Raw genomic sequence first — 19,843 nt, forward strand, 5'->3', positions numbered from 1 at the left:
ACAAACAAAATTTACAAAGAAAAAATAACTTGTCATAGCACCTATAAGCCGCAGATGCCCACGTTGTAACATGAGATATTTACACATAAAGATTCAGTTCCTCATTTGACTAACTTCTCCGTGAATTAGCCGCACCGTTGTATGGGTTGCAGGGTTCAAAACCTGGAAAAAAAGGAGTGGCTTAAAGTCCAAAAGTACTCAAGTAAAAGTATGGTGTCCAAAAATGACTCCCAAGAAGTACAATTTTATTAAAAGGTTATTAAATGTAACTGAATACTACTCATCTTTGCTTATCAGTTATGCAGTTTTCAACAGGAAGTCAATGAACCTGCACCTATTACTAAGATCAATATTGCATTTTTAATTATAAAATATAAAATGATGACGTACTCTTTAAGTATATGAGCATGTTGTTTTCCCTGTGTGTGGCTTTGCAGGACCTGATTGGCTGGAGGAACGTGACTCGCCTCCTGGTCTTCTCCACAGACGCCGGGTTCCACTTTGCTGGAGACGGAAAACTTGGCGGCATCGTCCTTCCCAATGATGGAAAATGTCACCTGGAGAATAACATCTACACTATGAGCCACTACTATGTGAGTCGCACTGGACCTTCATTCTATAAATCAGCTCTTGTAGTTTGGAGACACTTGTTACTTGGACCAGTGTTTGTGGGGAAAATTAATCATTTTAAAGCTACTGTATACAAGCGCTGTATAAGATAAATACATTCTTAAAATATACATTGTACAAATATGGAAGCATATTTTTGTTGTGACATTTTATTATCATAGTAGCTTAGCAACGTGACACTAAACAGTATATAAACAGCCATTAACTGGAAACATTTATAGTGTGGCTGGGGAATGATATTCTGAAACTTAAACACTGCATGTGAAAGGATTGCTACGTGCTAGTGCTAATTAATGAATGAATTAGCTTCAAACACTGATATTATAGCATTTCATTAAGAAATGAATACAAATGTTTAATGGGGCTGTACTTGATTTTGGAACGTGAAAAAAAGAATTAGTTCATCGTAAACTCTCCACATGTATGCTGACTTCCTATAACTTATCTGTCCTTTTCCTCTGTATCTACCTGCGTTGCAACTATGAAATTTCCCCATGTGTGGACAATAAAGGAATGTCTTATCTTATGTATCGCTCATTTACCTAATGCATTCTGAAAATCCTAAATATTCACCACGATGAGTTAATAAGCATTTTTCACAGCCGCCCCAGGTAAACAAACTAACACGCTTACAATCATTAGCATGCTAACGGTGCACTTCCTGCTTCTCTGAGAATAAAATAAATTAGTATTAACTGTATTGATGACATTTATGTTTGGTGAGACACTTGAGGCTTTATTGTATTAGATTTTTACTGTAATAAGAACGTGAAAACAGAACCAGTTCATTTTTGCAGCCCTAGTACATATGTATATGTATTGTAAAAGCAGGTCTTATGGTGAAAACGAGACAAACGTGTGTTGTCTGCATCTAAATATAGAGCGTTTTATTCTCCGCAAAGCAGGAAGTGCTTTTTTAGCATGGTAGTTGTTGTTAGCTTTACCGAGGATAGCAAAACTCCGCTCAGAAATTTGGTGTGGAGTCTGTCAAAAAATACATGAGGGGAAGAAAACTCATTGCTGTTGATAATATAGAGGTGTGAAATATGTGTGGACCGCTGCAAACGTGTTCAAGACAGTAAAACTACTTTATGATTTCTTACATTATATTTTGACTGTATCTTCAAAGGACTATCCCTCCATCGCTCACCTGGTGCAGAAGCTGAGTGACAACAACATCCAGACCATCTTTGCGGTCACAGGAGAGTTCCAGCCGGTGTACCAGGTTAGCTCCTGTCAGCCTCTGCTCCTGTCAGCCTCTGCTCCTGTCAGCCTCTGCTCCTGTCAGCCTCGGCTCCTGTCAGCCTCGGCTCCTTCTGCCTCTGCTCCAGTGTAAAGCTCTCCACCTGAACTGGAGCGCCCTCACATCTGCTTCCAGTTAACAGTAGCCGGCCCTAAACTCCATGAGAACTGCCTCTCCTGGGTCACTCTTCCACAGCTGAATTTGATAAACGTGCTTTTTATTATGTCTCCGCACAAAAGCACAAAGAATAACACGAGCGCTACAATTTTAGGGTTGTTTTAAAATAGGCAAGGCACAGAAGGTCAAATAGTGGAGTGAAAATATTGTGTTTCAGCGGGTGAGGAAGAAGTATTATATTTAATTTAAAGGTGCTCCATGTATTATTTTTTTTCAAGTGGAGGCTCTGAAAACCTTCTTGCCTCCCTTAGAGAGTTATTGTTGTACCCGGAATGTTCTACAGTTTGGCTTAATACCATCTAGGTGATACCATTTGGCCAAGTATTTATTTAAAAACTAATAATAGTAATGACAATAAAACGTCTGTAATTGACCTGTAATAAATGCAGAATAGTTGAAGACCATCCTGCTTGAACATTCCAGGCAAACATACACGATACATGAGAGACAAGCAGGTGGCAAACCCTCTAACAGAAAAGTTACACAGTGCATCTTTAAGGTCCTATATACCGTGAATGAAAAACAAATTTATGTTTTAATAATATGATTTGGTTCAAAGTTCACATTAAAATGAAAAAGACTGAAATAGGCCAATGAATGGACACATTAGTAAAAGACTTGCATGTATTTCAGAGCACGTTTCCACAGATCGAATCTATATTTGGCAGAATTAGACTTAGAGTTAGATTTAGACTAGTCAAATGTTTGTGGAGGAAATTATGGCACTTCAAAAATTGTAGCCTTTGGGATTTGCTAATTGTGTCCGGTTAAATAGCGATTTCAATTCTATTGCGAATGATCTTGCAGCCCTTGAAGGTACTTTTATTCATCCCAACGGAAATGTTTATCCGTAACTATGTTTAATGTTTAATCCTGGTTTAGCCCTGGTCTAGTCCAAACATGCTGTTCCAACCTGTGATAATCCAGTAATGGAAAAGTATCCCTTGTAAAATGTACCAATGTACCAACATTCGTAACAAAGTGATACATTCTTGTTACGTTGCACCACTGTTTTCAATAGAATTCCTGAGGTCATAAGATCAACAAAGTGTAATTTGTTTCTTTTTTTTTAGGAGCTGAAAAATTTAATACCAAAGTCTGCAGTGGGAACTCTCTCAGCCAACTCAAGCAACGTGATCAACCTCATCATAGACGCCTACAATGTAAGTCCTGCAAAAGCCAAACTATTCAGAGGATTCTGCTGATGCTTGTTCTGTTTTGCAGAAATTCAGACTAAATTTTACTTAACTGTAGTCAAATATGAAAGAAAATACCTTTATGAATTTGTGCTATAATTGTAGTCCTTATATGGTGATTATTTGTTGATAATTTACAGTGATAGAAATATACAATATAAAATAACAGATGCATCAATGGTATTAAAATATATGCATTTATATTTGATTTTTATGGATTTATTTCTATTTTCTTTGATATTTTGAGAGCAAGAATTTAAAAAAGGAAACTATTTTACAGCTTTCTTTGTTCATAGTTGCGTTCAAGTATTAGCTGAGACCAGTACATTAAATTTGCACATTAAAGTACTTTGAAATCTGCCTCTTATCCTTGACTTAGTGCATACTGATCTGTGCAAACAAATCCAGCGGACGACATTCCACAGTGAAGGAGTAGAAACATGAGTGCTCTTGTCTGTTGGTCAGTCTCTCTCCTCTGAGGTGATTCTGGAGAACAGTAAGCTTCCAGATGGAGTGAGCATCGCCTACACGGCCCGCTGCAAGAACGGAGTGATCAACGAGGGCGAGAACGGACGCAAGTGCTCCAACATCTCCATTGGGGATGAGGTGAGGTTCAGAAGCTCCAAACTCTATTCTCTTCTGCCGAGTTTAAAGTCTTATCAATGTCCCCCATGTCAAGAACTTACTGTGGTCGCTTAGAAATGTTCTGATGATGAATCCCCCAGAGCGCTTCACCTGCGACCGCTTCAGGACCGTTCTTTTCGTGACAGAATGCTTTTATTTTGTGAGGAAATGACGTCGACCAAACATAACAAATGTTTTCTTAATAAATAAAATCTAAATCATAACCTGAATTATACTTTTCAATCATTAGGACGATCTTTGCAATTCACTAACATTTAAGACGTAGTGAGAAGTGGCTAACGCTAGCTTAAACAGGAAACTTCTATCCTCATTTTTTTCTGTATTTATTTCCCTTCTCTGCGCCTCTACGTTCCATCCTCCCATTAGGTTTGGATATTGTTAGATGGATTATGCACTGGAAAGATAATATAATAATTAGTCTTGACGCCGGGGCCGAGCATCACTAAACAGGAAACAGCTGTTGCTAACTGGCAACAGCTTTGCTTCGCTAAGCGTGTTAGTTCAACATATAAAGTTACCATCACTGGAAATATAGCGGTTTAACACAGGAGCAAGTCTTGGGTGAGAAATGATTATTTTCTGTCTTGTTTTTTTGCCTGAGTCTGCGTTCTCTCTTGTCCAATCATCTTGCTCGTAGCTCCTTCTTAGCTGTAGAGGACCCGGAGTCGAAGCGAGCCTGACCGCTTTGGAAGCTAGTACCTCAAAGAGTCCGCTTTTGACCCCTTAAACAGGGCTGAGCGATTCAGTTTTGGACTGTCCCGCGCTAAAGTGAACCAGTGGTGTCTCTATGGAGATGTCACTGCTTTGCCTGGATATTTTCATATGACATTGCACCTGTCTATCTTCCATCTATGCAATTAAAACTCCATAGATCTGACCTGTAATGTGGCCTGGTGGCGCCCCCTGCCTGCCTCTGTGTACAGTATGCCGCCGGTACACATTTATATAAAAGAGGAACTTCATGAACGATCGGGACACGCACTGGAATCGCTTTCATTCAACTTGTTTTGACTTTGTTCGGCTGGATTATTGAGTGTTTTCGTCGTGTCGTCGCGATGTGCCCTGGCTCCGAGCCCCCCCGGCCCCCCCGCGCCCCCCGGCCACCGCCGTACCGCGTTTACACAAAGGAGGAACTCATGAAACTGCGGAGAACCGTCGTCTTACCCGGAGATTGTCACGTTATCCCGGCGGACATCCTAAGATTTTTATAAGAGATCTTCTACTGAGAGTGTTTTTTAAACTTCCTATAAGTGATCTGTTCTTTTCCTCTGTATCTACCTCTGTATCTACCTGCGTTGCACCAATGAAATTTCCCCATGTGAGACAATAAAGGATTATCTTATCTTATCTTATACAGTAGCTTAGTTCAATGCCATACTGTGGAATTTTCTCGGCAGGGCATTAAGCTCTGTCAAACGAAAAGACAAAACTGAGACTAAATCAAGGTTCATTTAGACAGAATAAGGAAAATCATGAATAAAATCTGGATTTTTCATCATTTTCAGAGTTCTGTTAGATTTGCAATATCTTGGATGAGTTCAACACTTTCTCATGGTTATATTGTCTTTTCCAGCAAATAAAATACAGTATACAGACTAAATTAATCCAAATATGCTGTCGGTTTGTAAATATTAACCACTATCTTTGTTTTAAGGTGACGTTCAACATCAGCATCACCTCCAAAGGCTGTCCCAAACAGGGCAAACCTGAGACCATCAAGATCAAACCCCTGGGCTTCACTGAGGAGGTGGAGATCGTGCTAAACTTTATCTGTGAGTGTGACTGCCACAAAGAGGGCATCAAGAACAGCCCCCTGTGTCACCACGGCAACGGCACCTACGAATGCGGAGCCTGCAAGTACGTCCACACGGTTTACAGTGTTACTCAACTTTACTCATTTTACAGTGGTGGATTTATTTGTTATGGCAGAAAAGGAAGATAACAATAGTGTGCATGATAAAGATAAAAAATACATAAATCAAAGAAAACACTGTTGATGTGTTCCCTTTTGGCAGAGTTTTCAAATGTTCATCTTCAGGATCAGATTTTTGTCACAATAAAAGACTGTAAATCTGTCTTTATCAGCTAAAGTCACTGTAAAAACAGAATAAATGTACATTTTAACTTAAGTACTAAAATAATTTACCCTATTGCAGAAATAAAAAGTAGTCTTCCCCCAGTCTAATGTTTGATTTTATTTTGATTAATGGCTTTGGTCGGCCAACTAATAATAATCTACATTTACCACTGCATTTGAAGGGTTTCGAGCCCTTTTTAAGACCATTGAATACATTTTTTATTTTTCTCTCATATCATCTGGTGACCCCCTGAAATCATTTCAATCCTGACCCCAGGTTGAGAACATGTAAACATGTAAACATGTAAACCATGTTTACATGTTTACATGGTCCTGTTTTACTATAAAATACAGCGTGTCGCAGTTTGATGGCGACAGCAGAATGATTGAGATGGAGCACGAAGGAGGGAAAGTCCTAAAGAAGATGTTACACTTTAGTTTACTATGTGGTTATAATCTCTGACATTGGTGAATTATTCTTTTATATTTTGGACATTTCAAATTGTAATATTGATAAAAACAACTGAATAAAAAAAGTGCTGACTTCCGGTTTGAAAACTGTGGAGCTGATTTCTGCCACTTTACAGAACTTAATGTCACCAGAAAGTGCTCTGTTGTACCAAGCTTTTACATTTTTTAGCTTGCTATTGAATCTTATGTGTATCGTTTAAGAAAAAAAACGAAATCTAAAATCTAGGGAAAAACTTAATAAAGATTACTCACTCTAAATACAACTTTGAGTGGGTAAATTATAAGGGGAAAACAATTATAACATAGGTAAAAGCTATTAAAAAATAGTTTTACATTTAATGTTAATATGTTACATTTAAAAATAAAAATACATTACTTCCAATAAATTCTATTGTAAAAGAAAGATTTTGTAAAAAAAAAAGATTTAAAGTAAAATTGCTCTGCCGTACACTCATATTGCCGATTGTTGAATTTATGTCCAGATATTTTTTAATTAATAAACAGCAAAACAAAAATAAGATTGGGAAATAAGAGAGGGAAAAATAAGAGAGCATTGTACCGGCCGATATATACTGTGTAAAGACATGTACAGACGGGTAAAGAAGTGATTTGGTTTAACATTTCATCAACCATAACTACTCCAAACTAGAAAAGAAAGAATCTAAAGCTAACCTGGTTGTTTTTGTGTGTTTTGTGTAATGCAGGTGTAACGACGGGCGCGTGGGCCGACAGTGTGAGTGCAGCAGTAACGACGTAGCCACAGAGGACATGGACCGAACCTGCCGCAAAGACAACGGCACCGACATCTGCTCCAACAACGGGGACTGTGTGTGTGGAACCTGCGAGTGCAAGAAGAGGGAGAACCCTGAGGAGCGCTACAGCGGACAGTTCTGTCAGTGCGACAACTTCAACTGCGACCGCTCCGGGAACAAGCTCTGCGGAGGTAAGAACTGTCAGATCTGGAAGACTCGGACTGAGGCTCGGACTGAGGCCCGGACTGAGGCTCGGACTGAGGCTCGGACTGAGGCTCGGACTGAGGCTCGGACTGAGGCTCGGACTGAGGCTCGGACTGAGGCTCGGACTGAGGCTCGGACTGAGGCTCGGACTGAGGCCCGGACTGAGGCTCGGACTGAGGCTCGGACTGAGGCTCGGACTGAGGCTCGGACTGAGGCTCGGACTGAGGCTCGGACTGAGGCTCGGACTGAGGCTCGGACTGAGGCTCGGACTGAGGCTCGGACTGAGGCTCGGACTGAGGCCCGGACTGAGGCTCGGACTGAGGCTCGGACTGAGGCTCGGACTGAGGCTCGGACTGAGGCTCGACTGAGGCTCGGACTGAGGCTCGGACTGAGGCTCGGACTGAGGCTCGGACTGAGGCTCGGACTGAGGCTCGGACTGAGGCTCGGACTGAGGCTCGGACTGAGGCTCGGACTGAGGCTCGGACTGAGGCTCGGACTGAGGCTCGGACTGAGGCTCGGACTGAGGCTCGGACTGAGGCTCGGACTGAGGCTCGGACTGAGGCTCGGACTGAGGCTCGGACTGAGGCTCGGACTGAGGCTCGGACTGAGGCTCGGACTAAGGACTGAGGCTCGGACTGAGGCTCGGACTAAGGACTGAGGCACGGACTAAGGACTGAGGCCCGGACTGAGGCCAGGACTGAGGCTCGGACTAAGGACTGAGGCTCGGACTAAGGACTGAGGCTCGGACTAAGGACTGAGGCTCGGACTAAGGACTGAGGCTCGGACTAAGGACTGAGGCCCGGACTGAGGCCAGGACTGAGGCCAGGACTGAGGCTCGGACAATATGTACAATAAAAATGAAACAGAACTATCTATTTAATACAGTATTAGAAAGTGAGCTTGTAAATGCAAGAAACATTCTGAAACAGTTCCCCCTCAATTTTTTGTTTCATTTTTAAACCATTTTAAACCTTTTGTCAACATCGACTTGGTGTGGTCTTGTTCTAGTCCTGGTTTAGTCCAACTTAAAGTCTGTATGAAGGTTCTCCTGTTTTTTAATTATGACTTAGTTTGGAGGGATAGAATTGATAGGAGTCGTGGCACACTACAGTTCACAGTCGGCTCGGTAACAGTTGTAGAAGTACCTCTACTTCTGTCTTATTTGCTGCCTATGTCCAACCAGGAAGTAACTTTTAAACTTTACAAAAATGGTGACAAATGGCAATACAATATGAAATATAATTGTGTCCAGTACATTTTAATGAAATGTGTCGATTAACCCGTCATTGTTCCATTTCTGATGGACAATGGCCACATTTCCATACAGTGCTTTTCTGCCCTCAAGAGGATAGAATGTTAATAACAGCTATTGTAGTTCATATCAATGGTCTATAAACTACTTGAACCATAATGCTGCAATATATTGTCTCGATACCATGACTGCACTCACATTGTGAACCACATGTGTGAGGACTACCAGCTGGATTCATTGAACTGATATAGGAATTGTGGATGATAAATGCATGAAATTGTGTGCATGAAACGTGAAAAATAGAAATAAAAACTGTCCTTGTTTCTCTCTGGCCTCTTCTCTGTCTGTCCCATCCTTCTCTCCTCCCCCTCACCATGCTCCCTTCTTCCTTCTCTCCTCCCCTCACTGTGCTCCCTTCTTCCTTCTCTCCTCCCCTCACCGTGCTCCCTTCTTCCTTCTCTCCTCCCCCTCACCATGCTCCCTTCTTCCTTCTCTCCTCCCCTCACTGTGCTCCCTTCTTCCTTCTCTCCTCCCCCTCACCATGCTCCCTTCTTCCTTCTCTCCTCCCCCTCACTGTGCTCCCTTCTTCCTTCTCTCCTCCCCTCACCGTGCTCCCTTCTTCCTTCTCTCCTCCCCCTCACCATGCTCCCTTCTTCCTTCTCTCCTCCCCTCACTGTGCTCCCTTCTTCCTTCTCTCCTCCCCCTCACCATGCTCCCTTCTTCCTTCTCTCCTCCCCTCACTGTGCTCCCTTCTTCCTTCTCTCCTCCCCTCACCGTGCTCCCTTCTTCCTTCTCTCCTCCCCCTCACCATGCTCCCTTCTTCCTTCTCTCCTCCCCTCACCGTGCTCCCTTCTTCCTTCTCTCCTCCCCTCACCGTGCTCCCTTCTTCCTTCTCTCCTCCCCTCACCGTGCTCCCTTCTTCCTTCTCTCCTCCCCTCATCGTGCTCCCTTCTTCCTTCTCTCCTCCCCTCATCGTGCTCCCTTCTTCCTTCTCTCCCCCCCACCGTGCTCCCTTCTTCCTTCTCTCCTCCCCCTCACCGTGCTCCCTTCTTCCTTCTCTCCTCCCCCTCACCGTGCTCCCTTCTTCCTTCTCTCCTCCCCTCATCGTGCTCCCTTCTCTCCTCCCCTCATCGTGCTCCCTTCTTCCTTCTCACCTCCCCTCATCGTGCTCTCTTCTTCCTTCTCTCCTCCCCCTCACCATGCTCCCTTCTTCCTTCTCTCCTCCCCTCACCGTGCTCCCTTCTTCCTTCTCTCCTCCCCTCATCGTGCTCCCTTCTTCCTTCTCTCCTCCCCTCATCGTGCTCCCTTCTTCCTTCTCTCCCCCCACCGTGCTCCCTTCTTCCTTCTCTCCTCCCCCTCACCGTGCTCCCTTCTTCCTTCTCTCCTCCCCCTCACCGTGCTCCCTTCTTCCTTCTCTCCTCCCCTCATCGTGCTCCCTTCTTCCTTCTCTCCTCCCCTCATCGTGCTCCCTTCTTCCTTCTCACCTCCCCTCATCGTGCTCCCTTCTTCCTTCTCTCCTCCCCTCACCACACTCCCTTCTTCCTTCTCTCCTCCCCTCACCGTGCTCCCTTCTTCCTTCTCTCCCCCTCACCACGCTCCCTTCTTCCTTCTCTTCTCCCCTCACCGTGCTCCCTTCTTCCTTCTCTCCTCCCCTCACCGTGCTCCCTTCTTCCTTCTCTCCTCCCCTCACTGTGCTCCCTTCTTCCTTCTCTCCTCCCCTCACCGTGCTCCCTTCTTCCTTCTCTCCCCCTTACCACGCTCCCTTCTTCCTTCTCTCCTCCCCTTACCGTGCTCCCTTCTTCCTTCTCTCCTCCCCTCACCGTGCTCCCTTCTTCCTTCTCTCCTCCCCTCACTGTGCTCCCTTCTTCCTTCTCTCCTCCCCTCACCGTGCTCCCTTCTTTCTTCTCTCCTCCCCTCACCACGCTCCCTTCTTCCTTCTCTCCCCCTCACCACGCTCCCTTCTTCCTTCTCTCCTCCCCTCACCGTGCTCCCTTCTTCCTTCTCGCCTCCCCTTCACTGTGCTCCCTTCTTCCTTCTCTCCTCCCCCTCATCACGCTCTTTGTTTCTCTCTGGCCTCTTCTCTGTCACATCCTTCTCTCCTCCCCTCACCACGCTCCCTTCTTCCTTCTCTCCCCCCCACCGTGCTCCCTTCTTCCTTCTCTCCTCCCCCTCACCGTGCTCCCTTCTTCCTTCTCTCCTCCCCTCACCGTGCTCCCTTCTTCCTTCTCTCCTCCCCTCACCGTGCTCCCTTCTTCCTTCTCTCCTCCCCTCATCGTGCTCCCTTCTTCCTTCTCTCCTCCCCTCATCGTGCTCCCTTCTTCCTTCTCTCCCCCCCACCGTGCTCCCTTCTTCCTTCTCTCCTCCCCCTCACCGTGCTCCCTTCTTCCTTCTCTCCTCCCCCTCACCGTGCTCCCTTCTTCCTTCTCTCCTCCCCTCATCGTGCTCCCTTCTCTCCTCCCCTCACCGTGCTCCCTTCTTCCTTCTCGCCTCCCCTTCACTGTGCTCCCTTCTTCCTTCTCTCCTCCCCCTCATCACGCTCTTTGTTTCTCTCTGGCCTCTTCTCTGTCACATCCTTCTCTCCTCCCCTCACCACGCTCCCTTCTTCCTTCTCTCCTCCCCTCACCGTGCTCCCTTCTTCCTTCTCTCCTCCCCTCACCGTGCTCCCTTCTTCCTTCTCTCCTCCCCTCACCGTGCTCCCTTCTTCCTTCTCTCCTCCCCTCACCGTGCTCCCTTCTTCCTTCTCTCCTCCCCTCATCGTGCTCCCTTCTTCCTTCTCTCCTCCCCTCATCGTGCTCCCTTCTTCCTTCTCTCCCCCCCACCGTGCTCCCTTCTTCCTTCTCTCCTCCCCCTCACCGTGCTCCCTTCTTCCTTCTCTCCTCCCCCTCACCGTGCTCCCTTCTTCCTTCTCTCCTCCCCTCATCGTGCTCCCTTCTCTCCTCCCCTCATCGTGCTCCCTTCTTCCTTCTCACCTCCCCTCATCGTGCTCCCTTCTTCCTTCTCTCCTCCCCCTCACCATGCTCCCTTCTTCCTTCTCTCCTCCCCTCACTGTGCTCCCTTCTTCCTTCTCTCCTCCCCTCACCGTGCTCCCTTCTTCCTTCTCTCCTCCCCCTCACCATGCTCCCTTCTTCCTTCTCTCCTCCCCTCATCGTGCTCCCTTCTCTCCTCCCCTCATCGTGCTCCCTTCTTCCTTCTCACCTCCCCTCATCGTGCTCCCTTCTTCCTTCTCTCCTCCCCCTCACCATGCTCCCTTCTTCCTTCTCTCCTCCCCTCACTGTGCTCCCTTCTTCCTTCTCTCCTCCCCTCACTGTGCTCCCTTCTTCCTTCTCTCCTCCCCCTCACCATGCTCCCTTCTTCCTTCTCTCCTCCCCTCACCGTGCTCCCTTCTTCCTTCTTTCCTCCCCTCATCGTGCTCCCTTCTTCCTTCTCTCCTCCCCTCATCGTGCTCCCTTCTTCCTTCTCTCCCCCCACCGTGCTCCCTTCTTCCTTCTCTCCTCCCCCTCACCGTGCTCCCTTCTTCCTTCTCTCCTCCCCCTCACTGTGCTCCCTTCTTCCTTCTCACCTCCCCTCATCGTGCTCCCTTCTTCCTTCTCTCCTCCCCTCACCGTGCTCCCTTCTTCCTTCTCTCCCCCTCACCACGCTCCCTTCTTCCTTCTCTTCTCCCCTCACCGTGCTCCCTTCTTCCTTCTCTCCTCCCCTCACTGTGCTCCCTTCTTCCTTCTCTCCTCCCCTCACCGTGCTCCCTTCTTCCTTCTCTCCCCCTTACCACGCTCCCTTCTTCCTTCTCTCCTCCCCTTACCGTGCTCCCTTCTTCCTTCTCTCCTCCCCTCACCGTGCTCCCTTCTTCCTTCTCTCCTCCCCTCACTGTGCTCCCTTCTTCCGTCTCTCCTCCCCTCACCGTGCTCCCTTCTTTCTTCTCTCCTCCCCTCACCACGCTCCCTTCTTCCTTCTCTCCCCCTCACCACGCTCCCTTCTTCCTTCTCTCCTCCCCTCACCATGCTCCCTTCTTCCTTCTCGCCTCCCCTTCACTGTGCTCCCTTCTTCCTTCTCTCCTCCCCCTCATCACGCTCTTTGTTTCTCTCTGGCCTCTTCTCTGTCACATCCTTCTCTCCTCCCCTCACCACGCTCCCTTCTTCCTTCTCTCCTCCCCTCACCGTGCTCCCTTCTTCCTTCTCTCCTCCCCTCACCGTGCTCCCTTCTTCCTTCTCTCCTCCCCTCACTGCGCTCCCTTCTTCCTTCTCTCCTCCCCTCACCGTGCTCCCTTCTTCCTTCTCTCCTCCCCTCACTGCGCTCCCTTCTTCCTTCTCTCCTCCCCCTCTCGCCACGCTCTCAGGACACGGGCGTTGCGAGTGCCGGGTGTGCATCTGTGACCACCCCTGGACGAGCAGTGCTTGTGACTGCTCCCTGGACAACAGCACTTGCATGGCCAGTAACAAGCAGATCTGTAACGGCCGAGGCACGTGTGAATGTGGCACCTGTAAATGCACCGACCCCAAGTTCCAGGGCCCCACGTGTGAGACCTGCCCCACCTGCCCCGGGGTCTGCACCGAGCACAAGTGAGTCACAACAACTAGGACTGGGGACTAACAACCCAGCGTTTTCACAGCAATAACAAATATTATGCATTATTTGTATTGTTATTGTCCTTTATTTATCTTTGCTTGGCAATCTTCTGTTTTAGAACTTTGAAAATCTTTCTACTAAAAGCACAGTGACGCATTTCTCACACATCAGGAAATGAGTTAGAGCTCCATCTATTGGAAGCAGAGGGAGTTACACAGCGGAGATAATCAAAACCTAGCTTTCCCCCCCTACATGCTAATGTATGAACACAGTTGCAATGAAGCTGATTTGACGACAGAAATGCTCAAAACGAGTCTATGTTGATGATTTAGGGACTTAAAATCAGTCCAGATGCTCTCTACTTATGATGAGAAATTTGGAACAGTGTTTTTTTTAGGCAGGATTCAGCAAACACGTGGGAAGTAAATACAACGAGGAGGGAACAATACTTAAAAGCTCGAAAAGGTTTGTACATACGTGTCCTTTAAAGTGCGTATGACAGGTGTTTGGTGTTTTCAAACCTGTTGTACATATAAATTATAGTTTTACAACAATCGAGTAGGTATTTGTGGAGAAAACTTTGTAGAAAATCTGTAGAAAATGACGAGAAGTGACATCACACTAGGGACACTGGTCCATGTTTATTCATAATTTACACAAAGAAATAACTTTTTTAAATCTCTAAACATTTACTCAACAAAATAAAGGTGCCCTGATATATTTTTATCCGTCTAATAAAAATAATTGTCACATTACATGAGTTTTTGCCCCGTGTTTGCTCGGTAATTTCCTAGTGTGATGTCATCAATTACAAACAGGAAGTGAAACTATAAACCTAAAAAAATTGCTATTCTGTGATGGGGGAAAAAATTTTAATGTTAGCAAAATTTAGAATATATTTATCTTAACTGCATTTTAGTTCAATGAGTACTTCAGCCCAGGCACTTTTAGCACCTAAATCTTGCCTAAACTTGATATAAGTTTGAATTAAATGCGAAATACGTTATACTATTCTGAATTTTTTTTTTACATTTTCTGAATCTTTAGACCTATATTTTTCCACTTTTCGTTCAGTTCACTACACTTTTACACACTGTTTTGAACGGTTCTGTGTGTACCAGGGAGTGCGTGCAGTGTCGCACTTTCGGCACCGGGGAGAAGAAGGACACGTGTGAGCGCGACTGCAGCTACTTCAACCTGATCAAGGTCAAAACCCGGGACAAGCTGCCCCAGCCCAACGACGCCACGTACCCCGTCATGCACTGTAAGGAGCGCGACGCCAACGACTGCTGGTTCTACTACACCTACGCCGTCAACAACAACACCGAGAAGGAGGTGCACGTGGTGGAGACGCTGGGTAAGGATGAAGAGGAGGAGGAATACGAGCCATACAAACGGCAAACTGTTTAATAATAACTTACAGAGCTGAGAATAGGACAATTGTTCAAGGTCAAGTCACAATAATAATGTAATGATTGAAAGAGCACATTTCCAAACAGTTTCCACATGCTTTTTCACTTTATCACTTTATTTTTTTATTCTAATGTGGTGAAAATCTTTAAATGTAAGAGCTTTATGAGGTAATAATAGAAGTAGTAAAGCTATTTGTAGTGTCGATTTGTAATTTTTTGGAAGTATCAATTCATTTAGAGCAGTATCAATACCATAACTTAGAACAGCTAGTATTGATATTATTGATTTATTATATATAATATAGCTCTGTCTTGAAAAACACACCCTTTCTCGTAAAACTGGGATATTTTTGAGGTTGACAACACTTAACTGAAATGTACTGTCAGATTTAAATGTATTCCATGCTGCCTCAGAAATGTTAACCTCTTTCAAACTGATTTCCATGTATCATCGAACACTGGTTTGAATTAGTTCACAGTGAAATAGCTTTGTTAAATCAGTCTCACAATAGTTTGGTGTTTTATGGTGCCCTTCCCCGGTCGTGCCTGCACTTGGAACACACAGTAGTGAGTGTGTTGTGCCGCTGGAGCGGGGTGTGGAGAGGCTTCAGAATGACTCGGGCGGGGCCGCACACTGCCACATGTGTACACACCGAGGGGCGGGCCGGGTATTTTAGGACCTCCAAAGCAGTGTTTCCTCAGCACTTTTCTAATCCTGACAAAGGCGTGTGTGGAGTACGTCCAGAGCAGAAAGAACAGACTCATTTACTGGTCCATTATTCATTCACTCGTCAAACACTTTTGGGGGCAGAAGTGGGTGCACTGTGTGACCCTCTTACTGGAGAGTTGCTGGTTCAAAGTTTATCATTGTGTTTCTGGGGAAGACGTTTTACCCACATTGCCCACTTACACACGTGAAAAGGAAACCAGGTGTTCACTGAACCTCTGTGGTTGTCAGAGATGAAAGATTACAGATTGTGTGAAAATGACTGAAAAACATGGGTCGCAGCTGTTACAGTGAGACAGGGACAAAGACTGAACTTATAACTGCTGTACAAGGTAATAAAAAAAGATATATTCAAATGAATAGCAGGAATGTCAACTTGTTTTTTTCTTGTCAGAAGAAATGACCAAACAACAGTGAAATCTTAAACATTTCTGTGAATAGCTTTATGAAATTAAACTCTGTAAAGTTAATTTGACCAAATCCCTGCTTTCGACAAAGTATTTTTCTCCATTAATATCTTGTAGGGCTGCAACGATTCATCGTAGTAAATGTGACCAGTATTTGTAACTATTTCGATCATCGTTATCTTGAATAAACAGACTCTAAAATAAAACGAAGCATTACTAAATCAGATGTCACAAAACAATAACTTTGTCCAATAACAATCTCTCTAAAAGCTTTCAGTCACTCTATTTCAGTCATATTTTGGTTAAAAAAATGTTTTATTATAATAGAAATAATTGTTTGACTTGGACAAGGTCATCACTGATAATCAACTATTAGCTTCATCACTACTTGCAGCCCTTGTTTTGGAAAATAAAGCTTAAGTACACAATCGTGCTTAATCTTACTTTCACATGATGGTAGCGTGTTTTAGCGTGCGCAGTGTGTTCTCCGGCGCGTGGTCCTCACCGCTTGTCCTTGCGTTGCAGACTGCCCGGCGGGCCCTAACATCATCCCCATCGTGGTGGGCGTGGTGGCGGGCATCGTGCTCATCGGCCTGGCCCTGCTGCTCATCTGGAAGCTGCTCATGATCATCCACGACCGCAGAGAGTTCGCCAAGTTCGAAAAGGAGAAGATGAACGCCAAGTGGGACACGGTCAGTTGACAAAGTCTTGGAAACGTGTGAGGTCAAATGAAGCTCAACAGTCCCGCCCACTTTGAACCCTGCTGTGATTCTGGAAGTCAAATTCTCATTCATTTTTTCCATAGGCTTTTTGAAAATGTTAAATATTGAGAGTGAAAGGCATGTCGCGGTAAATAGCTATGTGTTAACTAATGTCCATAACAGTCCAGAAAACACATGTAAAACTTAAAGCAAAACATAGTAACTTCAGAGTATGATAGAGCTCCCCCTGCTGCTCCATTGTGAAAATACACTGTCAGAGAACTGACCCAAAAGCGCTTCAAACGCCTTTAAAATACATATCCAACCATTAAAAGGACTTCGAAAATAACAATAATACTACTTATTTCGACTTCAAAATGTATGTATTTTTTGACAGGGACATTGCACAATACATATGTTGCACGGACCAGAGATAGCTACAAGCTCATTTTATTAAGTCCCTGGGCAGAGGCAGGTTCACAGTGAGCATGTAATTCATCAAATGCTCAGGTAATGTGTAAAATACAGACAAACAAACACTAACAACCAATTACCAGCAATACAAATACAAATTTTTACATTTGCAATTTACATAATTCCTACAAAGACCAGATCACTAATGGCTAGGCAAGGCTCTCAGCACAAGTTCTGGGGGTTTAATCGTATGATATAGCGTAGAACTAAGTACAAAGGTTCTCCACACAAAATGGCACAAAATGACGCTGGCGACCAAAAGGGCAACAGAAGACTGACATCACTGTCTTAATGTGAAAGAACGAGAAAGACAGTCCCTCCCTCGTCCAGGAGTAGGTTCCATAACTATAGAAAATTGAATTATGTCAACTGGACAATTTCATTTATTCATTTTTTGGGGGGTTTCTTTATGTCTATGGGCAAAATGAATGGGAAATGGAACTTCCGAAAACTAAGCAGTGGGCGGTCACTGCTGAGCTCCATAATGCACATAATTCCATAATCAAAATCTAATGACAGAAAATGTCCGTTCTTATCAATCTTTGTTTATTTAATTAGATAGTCACTAGATGGAAATTACAAATGTTGTGCAGCTAAAAATACAAATGCGTGTCACATTTGAAGAAAACTGGCTTTTCAAGTGTCAATATGTCCATGGGTGGAAATCGTTTGTACACATTTCCAACAGTAGATGAAGAAAACAGATTCCCTGGAGAGAAAGCGGGATCGTAGTAAAGTGATTTGCTTCCCTCTAGTGTTGACTTGGTATATTGTTCTTAATAAATGTAAACGTGGATTTGATAAACATTTTGCAATATGCCAGTTGTATTACAAAGATGTTAGTGGTGATCAGAATAAGAATTTGAATTTTTAAAACAATTTTCATTCAAATCAAGAATTTTAGTTAAGGAAAAAAACAAAACAAAAAATATTGAGTATTGAAATGTAGTTTTGAAATGTTATCGTGACCACACTACAAGCTTCTTCTGTCTGTTCTGTTTTAGTAGCACCTTTCTTTCTTTCTTTCTTTCTTTCTTTCTTTATTCCATTCTTTTACTTGTATTTTGCTTTTTGCTGGTACATTTTCTCTGTTTAATCCTCACACTTTTCTACATTTAGCAAGTGAACCCCATTTACAAGAGCCCAATCAATCAGTTCCAGAACCCCAGCTACGGCCGTAAAGCTGCCGCTCTTTAAGTTTGTATCTCCTGTGTTTTTCCTGCATGACTCTGCACTTCCTGTGTGAACGCTTTCAAACTTTATTTCCCATTCCAAATAAACTGCGAGATGATGTGGTGTCAAAACTATTGTTGCATTACTGTATATGAAGTTGGTGGATTCATTGCATGAGTGTGCCGTGATAAATGATGGTTAACTTAAAATGTAAAGTAAGATTAAATGTGAACCTAGCAAAGTTAGCCAAAATGAACTTTTACTGCTCTATGACAGGTTGAACTAAAATGTAGTTAAGATGAATATATTTAAAATTTTGCTAAAAAGTATACACATTTTACTTCCCGTTTGTAATTGATGACATCACACAAGGACATTACCTAGCAACAACTGGGCCTCATCTATTGTAACAAGTTTTTATTTGACAAAAATATATTTAGTTTTTATTTTTACTTACTTTTTACTTTATTTTATTGAATTCATGTTTAGACGGTCCAAACAGTTGCTTTTTTTGTGTGAATTATGCGTAAAAGTTGGATGGAATGAGCGTCCCTGGTGTGATGTCACTTCCTGTATTTTTCTACAGATTTTTCAACTTTTCTCCACAAATAATGACTTGATTGGTGTGAAATGTTATATTTAGGGTTAAAGTCATGGTCCAAAGGCCAAGCTTTAATCTGAGGGTTCATTTTACCTCAAGACCTGGCTCAATTTACTTTTTGTAAATTGAGCCAGGCTCTCAATACACTTTTATTCCTATAAACACTTTTATTTATGTAAACAGTTAGACAATTCTAAAATGTATGTTTTATTTAGATTTGACTTAGTTTTGACAAAATGACCCCCAAAAAGTGGTTAAAACAAGTAAGACTTTGGAGTGAGAGGGGAAGATGATACAACCAAAGAAACACAATGTAAAAGAATTGGCATTGAATAACACTCTATGTAATTTACAAAAGCATGGTTTTGTCCGTAACTGCAGTGTGGCACAAATGAGTTTTATGTTCCATGTGTGAAGGTTTTGCTTATTTTCCTTGATGAACTATATAATTTTCCCTCATTTTCCAGGGTGAAAATCCGATCTACAAAAGTGCCGTGACAACCGTCGTCAACCCCAAATATGAAGGGAAGTAAAGGCGTTTCCTATGGACTTTGCTCTTTCGCCTCCAGAACACTTCAGATGGAAAATAAGAACAAGTGGAATCCATCAACTTTTTAATTTCGATTTTGTTGCTTTTCGCGTAGCATCAATTCACCGCATCTATTTCTACTAATACCATTGAATTATATGCATTTGTCCTATTTGCTCTGTACAATGCATTCTGTATATACTTTGAAGTTGACGCTGAAGACTATGAGATAAAGGTGCTTTTTCTCTCCTGCCGCAGGACTGGTATGGGCAGATATTATAGTTATGATTTTACGTTGTGCACATGTTGGATGTATGAATATATATTTGTGGATTATGGTTTTTCACAACTGTTTTGTCTGTGTTGTCGATCACTCCTTTCTCTGTGCACTGACCTCCTGTGTGTTATAAGCCGGGCCTGAGTAGAACATAAGAGGCAGCAGAAGGAATCATTTGAATAAGAAGGCTAATAAATAAATTTTTTCAAGTTAAAATTTGCTGATATCGCCAATAGCTACAGCTGTTGGGGATGTTGAATTGTAAGAAATACAGCAGTTGATGAATAAGGGATGATGAATGAATAATTGAAATGAATTCATCCTTGACCTTGCAG

At 43.7% G+C, this 19,843-nt stretch overlaps 1 protein-coding gene across 2 annotated transcripts; it reads left to right on the forward strand.

Moving 5' to 3' along the window:
- The first annotated feature begins 399 nt into the window (after positions 1–399).
- LOC140375900 (integrin beta-1-like) lies at positions 400–19,580 on the forward strand. Of its 2 annotated transcripts, XM_072461946.1 has the most exons (11): positions 400–593; positions 1,760–1,855; positions 3,124–3,213; positions 3,712–3,852; positions 5,546–5,748; positions 7,144–7,382; positions 12,978–13,200; positions 14,329–14,564; positions 16,279–16,445; positions 18,048–18,125; positions 19,170–19,580. In XM_072461946.1, exons 1-10 carry the CDS (start codon positions 402–404, stop codon positions 18,123–18,125), a joined length of 1,665 nt encoding a protein of 554 aa, XP_072318047.1. In that variant the 5' UTR covers positions 400–401; the 3' UTR covers positions 19,170–19,580. The 2 variants fall into 2 exon arrangements, with proteins under 2 accessions (XP_072318047.1, XP_072318048.1); XM_072461947.1 differs by lacking the exon at positions 18,048–18,125.
- Positions 19,581–19,843: the final 263 nt, after the last annotated feature.

This window comes from Eucyclogobius newberryi, unplaced genomic scaffold, assembly GCF_026437365.1.
Source record: "Eucyclogobius newberryi isolate DKJ021-1_F unplaced genomic scaffold, fEucNew1.0.hap1 SCAF_353, whole genome shotgun sequence".
NCBI classification, from domain to species: Eukaryota; Metazoa; Chordata; class Actinopteri; order Gobiiformes; family Gobiidae; genus Eucyclogobius; species Eucyclogobius newberryi.

Excerpts from the sequence above, each read along its gene's own strand:
- LOC140375900 (XM_072461946.1), top strand. The coding sequence starts at position 402 with ATGAGCATGTTGTTTTCCCTGTGTGTGGCTTTGCAGGACCTGATTGGC. Across the intron at positions 5,749-7,143 it reads TACGAATGCGGAGCCTGCAA|GTGTAACGACGGGCGCGTGG; the intron begins GTACGTCCACAC and ends TGTGTAATGCAG. Across the intron at positions 14,565-16,278 it reads GCACGTGGTGGAGACGCTGG|ACTGCCCGGCGGGCCCTAAC; the intron begins GTAAGGATGAAG and ends CTTGCGTTGCAG.